Source organism: Amphiura filiformis, chromosome 3 (assembly GCF_039555335.1).
Source record: "Amphiura filiformis chromosome 3, Afil_fr2py, whole genome shotgun sequence".
In the NCBI taxonomy this organism is placed as follows: Eukaryota; Metazoa; Echinodermata; class Ophiuroidea; order Amphilepidida; family Amphiuridae; genus Amphiura; species Amphiura filiformis.
Window position 1 is genome coordinate 62164596 of NC_092630.1, and position 18884 is coordinate 62183479.

At 36.1% G+C, this 18884-nt stretch overlaps 1 protein-coding gene across 1 annotated transcript; it reads right to left on the reverse strand.

The window, feature by feature from the left end:
• Positions 1-1673: 1673 nt before the first annotated feature.
• LOC140148899 (uncharacterized) lies at positions 1674-13717 on the reverse strand. The gene is made up of 7 exons (XM_072171000.1): positions 13565-13717; positions 8697-9017; positions 8073-8135; positions 5606-5755; positions 4749-4904; positions 3535-3595; positions 1674-2969 (listed from the first exon to the last, which is right to left on the reverse strand). Exons 2-7 carry the CDS (start codon positions 8982-8984, stop codon positions 2659-2661), a joined length of 1029 nt encoding a protein of 342 aa, XP_072027101.1. The 5' UTR covers positions 8985-9017; positions 13565-13717; the 3' UTR covers positions 1674-2658.
• Positions 13718-18884: the final 5167 nt, after the last annotated feature.

Here is an 18884-nt window from a genome sequence, read left to right on the forward strand (position 1 = left end):
CCGTTTTGAAATATGGGGAACAGTCGGCCTGAATTGTCAAAAACTTGCTGAAAAGAGTCGTTTTGCCGAAAGGTGTGGGACATCTGGGGGCACTCACATTGGTAGTGTACGTGTCATGTGCCTGTCAATAGACCCACTCTTTTTCTGCAACTCTTTCTTCAACTCTTTTTCGGACATTCCGTCATTTCAAATTATAAGTTTTGTTCAGAAACGGATTAAAAAGTAGAGCAGATGTGGTCTGCAATCATAACACTATTGTGCTGGGAGGACACAGTATAGAGTATATAAGCATAATTAAATAATGGCCTATTGTCCTAAAATAATCGGATATCTGTCACCGCGGACAGTGCTTGCTTGCTTTCCGTATACAGCCACTATAAACACGCTCTTTGAAATCTGATTTAGTCATACTTCAGATAAGCCTGTCGTAGGTGGCATATTTTCATTCACCGTATAATTACACCCCGAGTTCTATGTCTAGAAATCATGCGCGTATTTTGAGGGGGGGGGGGCTTTGTTTGTTTGTATGAAACATAAACGTTGCATGATGATGGAGATGATTTTGATTACGAATTAGTTTATTGTCCCCGGTAAGCACAACCCCATCTCTTACCTTGGGTCCTCTCCCCCACCTATATTATACAAATATTGAATGTTTATGAGTTCAATGGGAAGAATATTTTCATGAGGTGAAATCTGGACGGTTCCATTCAACGAGGCTTTGCCGAGTTGAATGGAACGGTTCATATTTCACCGAATGGAAATATTCTTTCCATTGAACGAATAAAAACATTCAATATTTGTTTTATATAACTCATAAATAACTTCCCTTGCTTCCACTTAATTTTATAAATCACCAGGAAAACAAAATAAATTAAAAGATATATAAATGCATATTTATTTTAAGTAACACCCGCACCTATAATTGGCGAGTCGGGGTGGAAACCACGCGCTATACGCTCGCGCGTCTGTCAGCGTTGCTAAGGTAGCTCCGCGTCCATGCAATGGAAAAATAACTATTGCACAGACGCGGAGTGCAATAGTTATTTTGCAGCTGGCCGTTAAGAATAGCAGAAATAATGAATAGTAGTTGGCCAATCAAATGACAAGAAGCTTTGTATGAGCAAAACCTCCTCTTCCCTTGGTGTCTCCTTCTCCCTCCTCCTCGCCTCCCCCAACATTCGATATCTCCTCTATCGCGAGCTCTCCTCCCCCTTACCTTTACACTTCCAATGCTTTCTCCCATCTGTTGCTCTTTCTCCCTCCCCTTGCCTCCCCCATACACACTCTCTCTTTCCCCCTCTTTCATCTCATTTTTTCCCATCAAAATTTCAGTAAAAGTCACTATAGCTTATATTTGAAGTCATATAATGGCCTTCCATCGATTATCCTACATGTGATAAGGAAATGAATCGGTTTGTTTATATCACTTGAGTCTCTCCTTTTGTAATGTCGAATGCAATTATTTCGATGATCTATATTTTTTCACAGCTAAAATAGCCATTGCTTATTGGATTTTCAAAACCACGTTTTTCAGTATAACATGCTCGATTTCTCTGCTCGTGAATATTACACTGCGAAATTTAAACATCTCTTTTGGATAGATCCTTAACTTCAAACCAAGTGATTATCTTCTTCACACCATTATATAAGAAACTGAAATGAAAAACGAATCTCCTTACTACAAATTTTAAGTTTTAATAACAAAGGGTAGAAACAAATATATCGGTCATCATGTTAGTCAAGAGCTTAGGAATGATAATAGGAAACCACGTGACCAAAACCAAAACTAAAACTCAATATTTGAAATGAGGGATTGTATTGAGGTCACATAAAGGTGTCATTAGTGTATAGCGAATTTTATCTGTTACGTGCCCTCTAGCAAGGTCACGGGATACCAAACGGGTCAACCAATATCATCCCGTCAGACAGTAGTGCTTTGTTTTTCAAAGATAGCCTACTAATTTGACGGGAGTGACTTTTTGTTGTTAATGTCGATATTTGGACATGCTGTCAGTAATCATGATAATACGAAGAAAATGCGTGACAGGCATCAGATATAATAGTATAGACCCTATGCAATAAACCAACCGGAACGATATGACAATTGAAATTACATCCATGCTGGAGGACAGTTCCAAGATGACAGAGGGACAAGTTAGCACTTGTTCAGTGCCTATATGGGACCATGACAACCCCTCTATGACATTACAAAATTCATTGGTCCTATACTTGAATTTTAACCAGGTTCGGGAAAGTTTCCCCTGAAAGTTGCATTGCCCCCTTCCACCCTGCAAAAGTCCTGGCTACACTACTGGTCGAACTAATCCAGATGAAACCACAGTTGGGTATCAGGGGGTAATTGTCAAAAGTCAAAAGCTACTCAGGCTCAATTGCTATTGCTCAATTTTTTAGCCCCCACGAAGTCAACTACATTTGGCATCAGTGCAAGTAAGTGGAAACTTAATTGCTCATCCACTGCATTGATTCTGAACTAGATAATCCACCCAATGAAATTGGTTTTCCACGTCCGTCCACGTGAAAAGATTAGACGAGATAGCGTAGGCTTCATGTTACTTTGGTCCATTTTGATGAATGCAGTAGTGTACTATTTATATCATTCTATAGTTAATTTACACGTGAATTTAAAAGAGTCCGCTAGAATTTTTGCCAATTCTCAGGATTCTTTGCAACTTGGCCACCAGATGAAGTGGTGACTGATGGAGCCGTCGGATTGTTGTCTTGGTTTCCGGTAACCTGTATGTTTCCAGTTGCCGACTGAGGTGCCGGGTTGGATACAGGCTGGGTACTGGCTACTATGAACGTCTCCGGTGCTGAGGCATACGCTGGTGGTGAATTTTGAGGGTATGCTTGAGGTGTGGCTACGATGAACATAGGTTTGGAGCCGGCCTGTCCCTGTTGCTGCATACCAGGTACACTCTGTGGTATCATTTGAGGCATATTCATGACTGCAAAGAAAACGTTTGTGTACTTTATAACGTGTTTATACGCTCTATTAACAACGAGAACCAATCAGAGCAAACGATAATAAATGTGAACCATGCATTGATTGTTTATAACGGACGGGCGCGCACTCTGCGGACTATACTACGCGCAGTTGATGAATTAATATTTGCATGTATTTTCCTATATTTTTAGTTATAAATTAAAATAGGAAAAAACATGACATTTTGCCTCGTGTATAAATAGGTTAATAAATGCGTATCACTTGTTGTTCGAGAAATTGTAAAAAATAATAATAACACGTCTAATGCACTCCCCTGCGGGGCTTGTACATTAGATGAATCAACAACTCGGTACGCGTGCATTATTTTGTTCAATTTCACCCCCAACAAGTAGTACGCATTTATTAACCTCAAATTGTGAGATGAGATTCGCTTGTTTTAATATACATTATTACTTATATCTCGTAAGTTAGTTAAAAAAACCAGAGAATGTTTTATACTGCATTTGCAGTCTAACGTGACATTAAAATATCGTATACATGATATATAAGACATGACCTGAATGTACCTTGCATACCGTTACCAGCAACAGGTGTCATAACGATTCCAGTGTGATTGGAATACTGCACCTGAAAATGGAAAGAAAATAAAGTAATATAATACTCAAAGCTTAAGTTGACCCGATATTTGAAAAAACCGAATTCTTTAAAACTTATGTATAACATAAAATGTTATCCCTTTCAATCATTCATGAAAAAAGAAAAGTAAATGTGACTAATTCCTTATGGAATTACTGACATTTATACAGCGTGATACTGGTAGTCTAGAGTGTTTTTATTAATTGATAACCATCATGTCACTATACCTGTCAGTATACAAATATTGAATGTTTATAAGTTCAATGGTAAGAATATTTTCATGAGGTGAAATATGGACTTTTCAAAGCCTCGTTGAATGGAACAGTTCATATAAATAAATTCCCTTTCGCCCACGTAATGTATAAATCACCAGGAAAACAAAACAAACTAAAAGATATCTAAATGCATACAGTATTTATTTTAGAAGCAACACCCGCACCTATAATTGGCGAGTCGAGGTGGAAACCTCATGCTGTACGCTCGCGCTCCTGTCAGTGTTGCTATGGTAGCTCCGCGTTAGTGCAATGGAAAATGAATATAAGCACGGACGCGGAGTACATTAGTCCTTTTGCAGCTGGCCGCTAAAAATAGCAGAAATGACAAGAAACTTTGTATAACTCATACAAAGATTCTTATCATTTGATTGGTCAATTAGGCCTACTATTGACTATTTTTGCTATTTATAGAAATAGACTATTGCACTCCGCGCCCGTGCAATAGTCCCATTTTCCATTGCGCTCACCCGCAGCTACCATGACAACGCTGACAGACGCGAGCGTATATCGCGCACGGTGAGCACCTCGACTCGCCAATTATAAGTGTGGGTGTTGCACCTAAAATAGATACAGTTTGTAATATTTTTTTTAATGTATTTTGTTTTCCTGATGATTTATAGCCTCGTTGAATGGAACAGTCCTTATTTCACCTCATGAAAATATTCTTACCATTGTACTCATAAACATTCAATATTTGTATAATATCAAATGAAAGATCCTATTTTTCTTATTAACATATAGGAGTGTATTTCCGAAGATATCATCACAAAACTGTTGACATATATGATTTCAGCTGATACCAAAATCATATATCAGGAATTTTGTGTTCACATATTTCAAGTTAATGAGTGTGCACTGTATTATATTACCATTGTAGTTGATTGTGAACCGTTTCTGCAACATTTACAACAGTTGTAGCAGCACGTAAAGGTTCCATATAGGGTCACCGAGCAGGAGATGATACACAGTACCAATGCAGCAAGAGCACAGAAGCCAATTACAACACTAACTGCAATTCGTGCCCCCTGAAAATAGACGTATTTAACAAAAAATAATAATAAATGTGTTTTCCATATCGTATTAGCAGCTCATATCATATGAGTTAGTAGCTCACATCAAACAAAGGAAATGTTACCTTTTGTTTTGGAAACTCTTTAACTTGTATCTTTTGAAATGGTGAGGATTTCTACAAAAAGTTTTATCACACCACATATTTTGTTAACGGCTAAATAAAACGTGATAAATAATTTCATAAGAGAACCAAAAAAGGAAATGAATAAATGAAGAGCTTTGTTGCAAACCCCTTACATCCACTTGCGCAATTTTGAGAGCACGTCAAAAAAGCATAAAGAAATCACTGATATAAGGGGGTTTTCAACAAAAGCAGTTTTTGGCGGGATGCTAGTCTTACCCAAGTATCCCGCCAAAAACGGCTTTTGTTGCAAACCCCTACATATCAGTACTTTTTTGATGATTATTTGATGTTTTCTCAAAATTGCTCAAGTGGATGTAAGGGTTTTTGCAACAAAAGCTCTTCAAATGTTAAACATTTAAGTACATTAACATAAGGAATATCTCTAGCCCACCTCGTTTTTTCCTGAAAAAAACTCATAGCAACTGCCAAAAATGTGATATTTACATTAAAAAGTAACCCTCTTTTCGTCAATTCGAGAACCAATTTTATTTTCATATGATTTTACTTCTTTTTATTCGAATAGTTTCTTACATATGGACTGCAATAATCATAGTCATAGTATACTCCTGGACCTGGATGGCATCCCCACGACCATTCGCCTGTGGCAAACATCCACATACATTCCATCAGTTGATATGCAAATATCGATGATATTATGCTCATAACAAGGAAGGCAATATTCTGCATGGTATAATATGAAAACAACAGTTCTAGGAAATCGGTATTAGTCGGATAGAACTTGCTTATGAGTATAAAGTTGGGTATGACAAACATGTTTTGATTTAATATTGACATCTGAGGTATATTGAATAAGAATATTACGGGTGCACATTGAGCATTCCGTGAAATTCAGGGTCAAAGTTTAAACAGGGGTAAAAACTCATTGTTCCAACTTTGTTCCAACATAATTGAAAAATATTCCCCATATTACAAGGATTACAAGGATTCAGAAAATATATAGTTTGACCTACATATGACCAATCAGTCTAGATATATTGGCGAAAGGGTCAAAGTTTGGAATTGAGGCTCCATAGGGGTCAAACACAGAAAAGTTACCGAATTTTTGATGAAAAATGTCTCAAAATGTTTGTCAAGATTGTTATAATCATTCTTGGTAACATGCAAAACGGAGTTACTGTCCGTTGAGTTCAATTGATGTTGACGTATTTTCCCGCGTTAATCGTACATAGGGAAAACTATTCTTTTCTGAATTATTATAACCAGACATTTTGAGACCATTTACTTTATGTGTTTGACCCCCTATGGAGCCCAAATTTCAGCATTTGACCTTTTCGCCAATAACTCCAGACTGATTTGTGGTAGGTAGGTCAAACTATTATATTTTCGGCATCCTTGTGACCTGAGGAATATTTTAGTATACTAGCTTTTAACCAGATCAGAGCAAGTTTGAGTTTTGACCCCTGTATAACATTTGACGTCATATTTCTTTTCTTGCTCAAGGGTGCCCATTGGGCAATTGTCGTTTTTGACCTCTCAGCGTGTTATACATTAAATTTAAACAAGAAAATGTTAGTCATACGCAACTTTACACGAAAGGGAAATGAACACAAGGCATCTACTACACTATAATAATAATTGTGACATGATCAAGGGGAATGAGTCACATGTCGGCCCTGGTCGAAAATGAGTTGTGCACATGTTTCTAAGGAGGACATTTAGAGCTTTCAGAAACTGAAATCCCCATGTTGATACGACATTTCTTTGCGAAGTTACGTCAATTTATCAATCGCTGAAAACAATATAAACAAAAAAATTTTAACACTTTCTTTGCCATTATCTTAAAATCAATATATTTGCGACATCCAATTCATTTCCCTTCATCGTATTATAGGTTGTTCATCAAGAAATGTCTATCATTGTAATCATTATTTGAATAATATTGCAATCGGACTTTCCCAATACCATTTAGCTCACATCTTAATTATAACCTATTTCACCACGTTCACAGGCAACTTGTTTTTCCTTTGTGTGTTTTTCTGTTGTTGTTGTCATATTCGTCCTAGAAAACTCACTGTATATGGCAGACGATTGCTTAAGAAAATGTAAACAATGATGGCACTATTTGTCTCAACTCTTGTTTGCATGACTGTTTAGAAGGGGTAGACACTTGAAGACCTGAGCGCAAGAAGACCGTTCTAAAGTTGCGTATAGTTTCGTATAGTTTCGTATAGTTTGTTAATGTTTTATACATGTTCAGGGGCCAAAACAAATCTTTCACAACCTTTCATGATGTTTTCACCCTGGAACATGTATTAAACATTATAAAACCCTAAGAAACTATACGTAACTTTGGTGTATATGTATTGAGGGGCCAAGTGGACTTACGGTCTTCTTGCGCTCAGGTCTTCACTTGTAAAATGGCAATAGAACATCAGCAAAAAGACATAAGTGGCAAGAAAAAAAATGTAAGGAATAACTCATATCATTTCTTATTCATTTGGCTTTTAATTTAAAATGTATGTAAATGGCGCCATCAATTTACACACAAATGTGCACTTTATAGAATATAATTTACCACAAAAATGCAGAAAACTATGAATAGTTTGATAATGATATAAAAACGAGAATCTATGTTTAAAATAGTTATAAAATAGTGTATATTAGTGTGATAACTGTTGGTATTGTCCAGGTCTATAATTTAACATTATAACAGTGTTATGATGTTTTGTTAGAAAAATTAATAAACGATCACATCAAACAAACGTGAGCACTATAGTCTCAACCATCAATGTTTGGCAGTGGTCATAGACGGACACGTATCTGCTAATGGCAATCTAGATGCCTCGGACAAAATTTAATATTGAATGACAAAAGTCAAAGTAAAGGACGCAATCTTAAAGTTATCTTTAAGATCTTTAAAAACATTAACTAGAATCGGTACATATAATTAGGACAGTTGCATAGTCTATTTGCTGAACAGTTCTGCGGAAATTCCATGCTGCAAACTAATTTTAAAGCCTATTCTTATAAAACTTACCATACACAAGTTGCTTCTTTTCTTGTGCACAAATACTCCAAGAATACCCGTTGTCACCAAAAACTGGGGAAAAAACAAGCAAAGACTAATAACGTATTTCCTTAATGACGTACATTATGGATATGGTATACTCATTTAAACGTACAACATGCATACAACGAGCCCTGAAAGTATGCAGGCTGCATCTAAAACATATGGTGCATGATTGGCATTAGAGATTTGGTTTGGGCAAACCTACGCTTTAATTCGTCTCTGAGGCATAGATAGTGGTAGTAAACATGATTTGCAAAAAACATTTCTTTAAAATAGCATATTTTCAAAAGTTGTGAGCCGATTGAAATATTCCTTTCGGTTTATTAAAGCTAACGAATAATGGGTTCTTTACATATCAAATTATATTTGATTAATTTTTCAGAAAAAGGAGTAATAGAGGGCGCAATGAGGGTTCTGTTTTTATTGGGACACCCTGTATATCATACATTATAGCTTTAAATCAATTTTACATTTTGCTAAAACCATTCTGTTTGCCCAAAGGTTATTATACTGATCTTGATGAAAGGCATTGCCCCAACATGTAAGACTATACATGCCAAACTGCGCTATCAAAAAATGCAATACACTTACCAACAATCCAGTCCAAATTGGATTTGCAATATATGAATATTGCGCCTTAAGCACTATAGCAACGATACCAAGAATCACTACCACACCTCCAATTACTATAGTTGCAATAGAAAGACATCTAACTCCAGGCACTGGTCTGACAATACGAGTCGTATTCCCCTGTTGAGGCACTGGCATCATGTATACATTTTGCTGTTGGGGTGCGTATGTATTTTGCATCATTTGTGTATTGCCTGCTGCTGCTCCTGATGCTTGAGGAGTTGCAGATGCTGGTATTGTGGTCGCCATTGTTTTATTTTGACCGACAGCTGAGTACGTATCCTAAAGTGAAAAAAAAAGAGTCTTTAAAAATCACGATAATTATTATTAATACTAGCGGTCACTCGTCTTTCGCGGTCAGAGTCTTTCCATAGTGCAATTATGTCCACGACAAATTCACCGTGACCTTTCCAGCCATAAACCCGCTTAGTGAAGATTAAACCGAGATATGCAGTACTAAACCATTATAGTAATCGATTGTCCAATACAAATTTATTACCACGTGATAATATTAATCCAATGAGCGATCGAATTGTCCGCTACGGTCGACTAATCCAATCGATAATGACGCTATTGACATGTACGGGCGGAGCTCCACTGACTGAGTTTTGGGGTATTTTTCACTGGTTTGCTGTCATTTACTCATCAAGGCGGTCCCCCATTATTATAAGGACTATGCTAATGATCTAAAGATTGAGATGTAGAGAATAAACCATACTTGATTGAAAGAAAGTACTAAATTTGTACATATTACGGTTTCGTGACACCCCTGTTGCAAATGCGACCAAGCCAGGGCGGCCCGGTGAAGCAAAATGTGCATTTGAATATCACGGCAGTTTGGATATAGATGGTACATTTCTTTCTCATACAAATGTATGGTCCCCCGTTATTAAAGCTTGTACCGGGTTGAAAATTCAGATATTTTGAAAAGTAATTGAAACATAGAGCAAGTACTAAAATCATAGCTTTTATACGTTTCCATATATGACGCTAAGTAGTTAATCTCCTATATCTATAACACAGCACTACCAGTAGGGGTCAATTGCCTATTGTGAGTGCCCCTGTGTTGTGTGCATAAATGTAGTTAACAATAACTGCATGATGCGCGGTTGGTAAATTGTGTGTACATGTAAATGTTTTATTTATTAAATGTGATTAATGGTATGAGAGGAAATTATCATTTAGAAATATAACATTTAGTATCTTTTCCATATAAATCATATAATATAATTTCAGTTGGATGCACCATTACAAAGCAGACAATGGATGGATGCACAGTAACAATACTGTGTGAAGCCTTTGATTCCCAAATGTGAACAATTAGTCTGCATATTATTATGCAGCATTGTTATGGTAAATAATCAAGATAATGGCTTGTTGATGGTACAACTCATTGTTGCTAATGTCAAACTTGTCAAAGTAATTGTGATTGTATATATGTGAAGTAAATGAGACACATGTGGTTGTGGACCTAACACGGTTTGGAAATAAGCTCTTCATAACTATACAGGCAACACGAGTGAATGTTGCCAGCAGAATATTTGAACGTTTCCGGTCTATATTTCTTAACTAAAAGGCAATGTGTTCCATCAATATGTCCCTATTTAATTAGACAATAATAAATGCGGGCTATCTGCATGTTTTTAGGACCTTGCAGGATATCGGAGGGTTTTCTTTTAGGCCGATGAAAAATACCGAGGCCCACAAATCCTGACGATTTCACGTAATGGCCGCAAAACATATGGTGCAAAGTTATTATGTCATCATTACCGCCATTTTACAAATTTGTTTCATGAGAGAGAAAAAAATTATTGATTAGGTTATTGATTAGCGGTTAATGAATGCGCATCATTTGCTTTGCGAAAAACCCAAACATTTTGGAACTAAGGAATGTACCGAGGTACGTGGTGCTACCTCGACGGATATTCCGAGGTCCAAAATGTTCATATTTTCACAATATCCGAAAATAACTGATGCAAAGTCATTAACCTCATCCGTCGATGCGTCAATATTGACTTCATTAGTTCCGCATACAATTTTAACTTTATCTTCCGTTTTCCCTGTGAAAAATTGAACAGCCGAAGGAAATACCGCTAGTAGTCGTAAAATGCTTTAATCTAAGTATAAAATAGCAGAATTTTTCTTTGGGTCCTAAGGAGTAAAGAAGTAAATGGTCATGCCTGTTCAATGATATATAGGTCAAAATAAGTCAAAGGGTACAAACAAAATGTACATGGGTAAATTTTTCAAAATGCTCCAATTACAATGAAAATGGTCTCATATAGACGAATCCAACGAGCCAAGTCATGGTCAGGATTTGGTCGGCCATCTTTGGTTACCAACCTGGTGCTTTGAGCGCCCGATTGTGCAAATTAAAGCCGCCTAACACCTAGAGAAGATGCAAAGACGAGGAGGGTTAATAGAATAATATATACAATAGAGGTAATCCTGTCGCATCTATTCATACGTAGTCCTTTTGTTCATCCATTTGTACATCTATGAATAGATGCGACGGGATTACCTGTGGAATTATCTCTATTGTATTATTCTATTAACCTTCCTCGACCTTCTCTAGGTGTAAGGCGGCTACGGCTTTTATTTGCACAACTGTTGGAACTGTATTGTGTTGTAAATCATTCTGTTGTCTACCTGTGTTTTCGCGGAAGGTGTAAAACGGGTGATGGAATGCAGTTTAAAATTTCCGCCAAGGCCGAATCATTTCACATTTTGGATGCATTGTAGCCGACGGGGACCCAACTAAAGGCTGCTAGTCAGGTGTAGGAATGCGTGGATTTGGATTCCTCTATACGTCTTGACAAAATAAAACACAAAATATACTGACAGTGTATAAATTAGCTACATGTATTTGAATGGGGCCTGATCTTTGTCAATACTGCTGTTTTCCTAATTTTTTGCCAAATTCTTTCGTTTCAAAAATACCTAATTTTAATGACTTGCTAGCAAACATAAAACGTTTTCGACATTATTCGCCGCAAAAAGTTGGAAAGGTTGCTAGAAAACGTTTAAATGTCGGATTATATAAAGGACATATAAAGGGTATAAAACATATTCATAACATTCAAAAATATTTGTTGATAACCTACTGCAAATAATGTTATTTAAGTGTTGACAAAACATGTGGCAAAAAATGTTTGCAAAAATGTTTTGCAATAACATTATTGAAAATACTTGAAAATATTGTTGCAGTGTGTTTTCATACAAAACGTTTTAAAACGTTTATTGACTTTTATATAACCCAACATTTAATGTTATTAAAACGGTTTTTTCAAACCAAAACCCAAAACATAACAGGTTTTAAACGTTATAAAAACTTTTTGTGTTTGCTGGGTTATCCTTGACATTTAGGCAATTTATAAACAATTTTTTTTTGCACTTCTGCTGGGATCATTGAAAGGACCTTTAACTGTGTATTTATTAAAGCTAACCTAATAATTCTTCCGGCCAAGCACAAACATCCAGGCGCGGAAAGAGGAAAGGAGAAAAGAGAAGGGAAAATTACTGCGGGCCCGCCGATAAGCAGGGCCCGTCACATTTTGTCACCAAAGTCAGTATTAAGACGGACTCCATGCTGACTTCAACATCGATCCATGCATGCTTTAATTGTGAATCTAAGGCCTATAAAATGGCTTCAATTGGACCATAATTTTGCAAAATGTCCAAACTTCTGAGGGGAACATCCCCTCAGTGACCCCCCCCCCCCCCCCACCGCGTATAAACAACTGCCCGTTTTCGTTTCTGTATTACACGCCCAGCACTTGATATTTAAACCAATTATGTATACAATAACACTGAAAAAAGTGGCTTCAATCATGTCAATTGGCCTGTCATTTCGACAATTTTATTTTTTTCGGCCTTTTCAAACTAAAATATTACACAATAATAGTGACAAAATGGTCCACCAAATGGCTTCAATTGGGTTTTTATTTTCCAAAAGTTTCTAATTCTGAGGGGACCATATCCCTCCTCAGACACCGCGCGATGCGATGGCCATTTTTTTCATTTTATATATTTTTCGAAAATTGGGCCCCTCCCCATGACTGCTCTAGATCCAAACATCCCAACATTTGATTGACCAGATCATACAGAAGTGGGTATTGCGGGCGCTGCAGCACAAAACCTTTTTTTTTTTGAGAAAAAAAATATATAAAAGAATTTGAAAGTTTCAGCATTATTTTGTGGCATTTTGTATACGCATGCAGTCTTTGGTTATATATTTTGTTGTTCAATTTGCGAATAAGCTTGAGGCACTAAAGGTTATTGCACTTATTGTTAACAGTTTCAATCTTCAACTACTATTCATTGTAACATATATTTCTTAGACTTGCAGGTGGACAAACTGTTTTGACCATATTTCTTTAAACCACCGCCACTTCTTAAGGCTAGTTGTGGAATATAATTAAATAATTTCAACATGCCTCTCCAATTTAGAGAAACTCGCCTGAGAAAAAGAGTAAATGTATTTTTGGAATACCGCCACATGCATGTGTACACACCCCTGTACCATGTATTTCGTCAATACATGTATCTGGAATTGAACATGATGAGAATTAAGCAGAGGCAATTAACCAGTAGAATTATTTTCTAATTATTTCACATGCAGTAAATATTGACAATGTGCATATCAGCTGGCCAATGTGAAATATATATTCACTACATGTACTATGTATACGCCAAGACATTAGAATACCAATAGCTTGATCAGTATCCGTTGCCATGCAGTATTAATCAAGTTGCATGTAATAATAAATTAATATTTCGGAGAAATGCAGGAATGTTAAATACTAGTAAATTAAAAGCAATTTACTTACCCTTAATATTTGAAATACGACTAGCTGATATATACACAGGAAACGTACTAGAAATATTGAATATGTAGGTGCAAATAGTGATGCGTCATATGAGAGTCATACATTACACTCTCGTTATGGTAGTGCAGTATTGTATAGCGTACGTACATAGAAAAATATATAAAAAGACCCGGATGACGACCCTGCATGCGTGATTTTGTATAATAGGTACATGCTGATTGCACGTCACGCCAGCGCCAAGCCATGCAATAGCTTGCAATTAAGTAGACCTATATAAATACTATATTTAATTTACGTGCAGAAAACAATATTTTTGTGGGATACTTCCTCTTCACAGATCAAACAGGTACTGTAATTATGGGCTAGCTGCTATGTTATGCATGGTTATGCCAAAAAAACACAAAAAAAACAAAAAACAAACACGTTTTTATATAGCTGTGCTCTGGTCATTTTAATGCCAATGTATTTTAAACAATTTAAAAGTTTTAATAATTTTTTCTTTTCATGTTCCTTATTGTATTTTATTTAATAATATCGATCATTGATTAGTAAAATTAAAATAACGAAACTGGTATTCAATCAGGTGAAGTTAAAATACATGAAATAAGAGCCATCCCAGTGGGCACATATTTACGAGCGACGTAAATACAGCCCAATTTCAACTTCATCATTGGTTATATTTTGGTTGTCCAGATAACCAACCAACGTACAACATTAATATTACGTTTGTTTTCTGACGGTAAGCATACCAACCAAACTGTAACTTAAAACAAACACAAAGTTCGGTTAGTTTGGAAACGTTAAAAGTTGTTACGAGTCGTACTGACTCAAGGCCAAAATCACCTTTTACCCAAATTCACACGAATGCACAACACAAATACACTGTTTGATTAAGCTAATAAAATCTCAAGTCTTTAATTGAAAGCAAAACATGATTGATACAATATATGACAACAAATGCACATACAAAAATAATCAAGTATAATTATTCTTCAAACTATTCAGTACTTAGCTAGAATTCTTTTTCTTGAAGATAACAGAGTTCTTGCAATGTTCTGGACGGCTGATGTAAATATCCTTAATCACCAGGGATTCCCCTGATGGTGCAACTATGCACTGAAATTGAGTAATATGGAAATTCCCCTATGATATTAATAACTCTGATGCAGTGTGTTTACAGCATTTAAGGTTTTCCCTAAAACATGTCGTAATAAACACACAAACTCTTGCATGATCACTTCCAAGGTGCTTCCCCTGGTCTCATATTTCTCATGACATACTTTCAGCTTGTAAATAAAGTTAAATAATTAAATCAAAATTACTCAGGGCACATCACAATGTGACCAACAATAATTCAACGCATATCTAACATTTGTATTTGTCATTTTGTATCGTATATGATTATGTGCACGGTGATTTTCTTCACTTCAAGTGTTCTAGTGCACTTTCGTATTCCCATTGATTCATATTGTTTCTACAGGTTTTAGCACTTCTGTGGACCTTGGAACTGGTAATTTTTGGCTATCGAACTTTACCTTTTTCTAATGCCTACATTTGCTGTTTTTGTTCCCCCTCTACGTATTTTACTTGTTTCCCCACGTCAAGTTGGTGTACCTTCCTCTCTTTCTTTCTTTCCTGTTTTTAATAACTTGTCATAAAATTTGTATTATCGCGAATTTCAAAAAACAGAATGCAATTTGATGTGTCTGATGTGCTATCAGGTCCCACAAAAATACTGTGCAAACGTCTATGGCAAGCCAATGGGGCCAAAAGCGTGGAACAGCTACGCGTAGCTTCTTTCTCGTTACGAGCAGCTGTTTGACCAATCAAAATAGTCAAATTTAATCACGTGGTTGGGTCGTTAGCTGCGCGTAGTATAGTTATAGGTATCCTCTTTCACAATTATTATCTTGTAATTAATTTACGGAATTAGCATATATAACGAACGGGTAAAGGAGGCCAAATCACAGCACGTGTCAAGAGAACATGTTGCTAATGCCTGGCTAAAATGACACAAAGCATATTTATTTAGTGTTTCCAAGTTTACACCGTGTTTAATATAATAGCAAGTAACTTTATACTCGGGCTGTATTAGCGGTGCAGGGGATATGAAGGTCAAACAACAACTACTGCTGATGTAAAGCGCTGTGTAAAGATATTGCAGGGAAAGCGATATCACATGCCACTGTGTAAATATGGAGAGAGTAAAATGGGTCATCATTTTTTTTCGGAACGGGTGGGGGGGGTCCTAAATTTACAAAACGTCGGCGTCAATAAATTGCGGCCCTCACTATTTCGGCATCAAAATGTTATGACCCCCGACTCCCACCACCGATACACCTTACCCCCTAGACAGGCTAAAATTGTATTGAAATCAGTCTTTTTTAATACAATAAACACACTATCTGTAGTCATCTTGTGACTCTCTACATTTTGTCATTATCAATTTATGACCCCCCCCCCTTATTTTTCTTTCCAAAAAGTATGACCCCCTATATTTGGGATCCCCTTCCGAAGAAAATGATAGCCCCCTAAATATAGAACAATCATCATTCTGTTCAGATATTACTTTCATAGCACCTATACCATTTTTTGCTGATATAGGCCCCCTACTACAGATATTTTCATTTACAAAAATTAACAACGTAATATTATTTTGTGAGAGAGGATGTTTACATCAGCTCCACGTGTTTAAAACCGCGAATCTGATTGGTTAATAAGCTGCACGTAACGAGAAAGAAGCTGCGCGTAGCTAGTCCCACGTTCTGAGCCGCTTAGCTTGCCATAAACGTCGCTATCCGATCTCTTAAATTAACATTAGGATAGTGTTGAAAAGTGTTTTCTCAATATTTCTCATCTCATAGGCCATCTTCACTTTTGTTCTCGTTTTGTTTAAGTTGTTTAATAGTTCTCGCTTCATTTGACTTTCATTTATAGTCAAATTATATTAGATTTGGTGGCATTTTATCATTTCTGGCATAGTCATAGCTATAAACAAAATCTAATTCTTTGTTTTTTTTTGTTCCTCTTTCGGGAAAGAAGAGAAAATCAGATGCATTGAACTGCCAACCAAATGCAGAATAACTTTTAATAAAAATCAGCATAATTAACTTCCCGATTGCCTCTGCAACCAAATCACTTTCATTGTGGCCCGTGTCAGTGTCACTATGTTGTCTTACAAATCTAATTTCAGTAGCGTTTTACACATGATAACCCACATAATAGGCATACATGTTAAAATGAATTAGTGTTAAACTTTCATTAAAATGGTACCTCCGAAAAATACTTAGTTGGTTGTTACTCTTTGTTTCCTTACAGGTTGTAACAAAAAAAATTATACAATTTAGAAAATAGTTTTAGGCAAATATGTCATTGTATTAAATTTTACTTGGACGTTAAGGGTATTTCTTAAGCTACTACATTAGTTATGTTTAAATAAAATCGGTGGTCTACAAGCAAAGAAATGGCCAATTGTGTAAAGTAGTCCTAAAACAGCTCGGGCCACTTTCGCGTCTTTGTATAGCAAAAGTGACTGAATTGGGTTGACTCATGAACCATCTGGTCGGTGCTCTTAAAATGGGTAATTTTAAACAATTTGCAGTGGTATTTTGATTTATGATTGTGAAATAAATATCATATTATCTAATGTCAATTAAGTTAAAAGAAAGACATGAAAAATGCTTTTTTCTGATATTATTGACGATATGCATGAGTTTACGCGGTACAAACTTGATGTGCGAAATTAGCAAAAAGTGGCTCAACTTAGGTGATTTAGTAAAATCGGCCACAGCGTTTGAACCTATAAGTTTTTCTGTTATCCAAGATATTACTGATTCTACTGCATATTACATTTACGCCATGGCCCCTTTCATTCTATTATGAAAAGCAAAAAAGCAATTGCTAATCATGATAGTCGATTTTATGCAATGCAAGCTTGATATCCGCGAAAATGTCAAAAGTGGCCCAATTCGTTTTCTGGACGATTAAGTTAACGTTTGAGCCCGAACTAGTAAAGAAACCAAATAAAGTTTTTTCTGTTATGTTACTGATTCCACTGCATATTACTTTGTTGTCATGATATATTTTATTTTTTATCTGAGAAGCAAAATTGCAATTGTATAATTTGTATTGTTACAGTTTGCAGTGTTAAATGTGCAATGAAAATATCGTAATACAGTACATGCACTTGATGCCAATGCAACTTCTTGACATACACATTACCACAAAAGCGTTCGCACGCACACACCTCACCTACACGAATTCTCCACCCTCTCATACACACAGACCCCACCACCACACCTACACAATACGATGGATCAATTATTTTCACCTTATATTAATAGTTCAGCTGACAGCAAAGACAGCATCAAGACAGACTTTTCTGTATATGGATGTCCTAAAAAACAAATCAAAGCCATCATTATCATACACATCTATCTCAGCACAGACCATCGCAGATAAACACAAACACATCCCCACATCCCTAAACACCCCACCCATACACCCTTTCACATACACCCCAACATCCCAGCCATCTCTACGAGCGGGCACCTATGAATGCATCCCAACACACCCCTACAGACACACATGCTCGCAAACTACACCAACAATAAGAAGCGTCTTGTCCATTTTTAAAGTCTGGAATCACATTGTCAAAAAAGAAATACGTAGTATGTATAACTTGATGATAGTGATATGTTATTGATAAACCTAATGTGGATTGTTTATTTCTTGTCATCCGTCTGTAACTTTAACTTAATTCAATTTGATAAATACGAAATTGGAACCAATTTCATTATCATTTTGGTTAATCACATCTTCGCTTCCGGTATGACGATACAATCAAGCGCACTGATTTCTTCGAAAAAAATTTACTTGGCTTTTGCTAGTATTAATTGACGGTAGTTTAAGCACTGCGCTATTTGTATGCATGTAGTGATGGTTTATTATTAATAAGGAAAACATTTTAACCAGCAGATTTGACTTTTTTCACCTAAATGAAGAAATTAGTTTCTCCATGGATGATTAATTTCTCCATGGATGAATTCATGATCGAAATGTAATGTGGCAACAGTTAGGTCATCCATTAATATTCGTTATACGACTAATTTCCACTTCATAACTTTTAATATATATCCTTTATTAGTATAATAGTGAGACTTTTGTCCGGGACTTATTATTGAGAAGCATTAAAATCTTTTACGCATTGCATACGAATGGGAGTGTTGTTCACGTATATAAATTTGCGTTTCATGTTAGTAGCGAGTTCATTTTCTTCTTCAAATACTACGCTGTGTTTACCATTCGATTTCATTCCATG

What these genes read in the sequence shown, in the direction of transcription:
- LOC140148899 (XM_072171000.1), bottom strand. Translation starts at nt 8,984, where the DNA reads ATGGCGACCACAATACCAGCATCTGCAACTCCTCAAGCATCAGGAGCA. An exon ending in AAAGAAGCAACTTGTGTATG is followed by an intron (nt 5,756 to 8,072) that starts GTAAGTTTTATA and finishes TATACCATGCAG; the next exon opens with AATATTGCCTTCCTTGTTAT. An exon ending in ATGATTATTGCAGTCCATAT is followed by an intron (nt 4,905 to 5,605) that starts GTAAGAAACTAT and finishes GTCTATTTTCAG; the next exon opens with GGGGCACGAATTGCAGTTAG.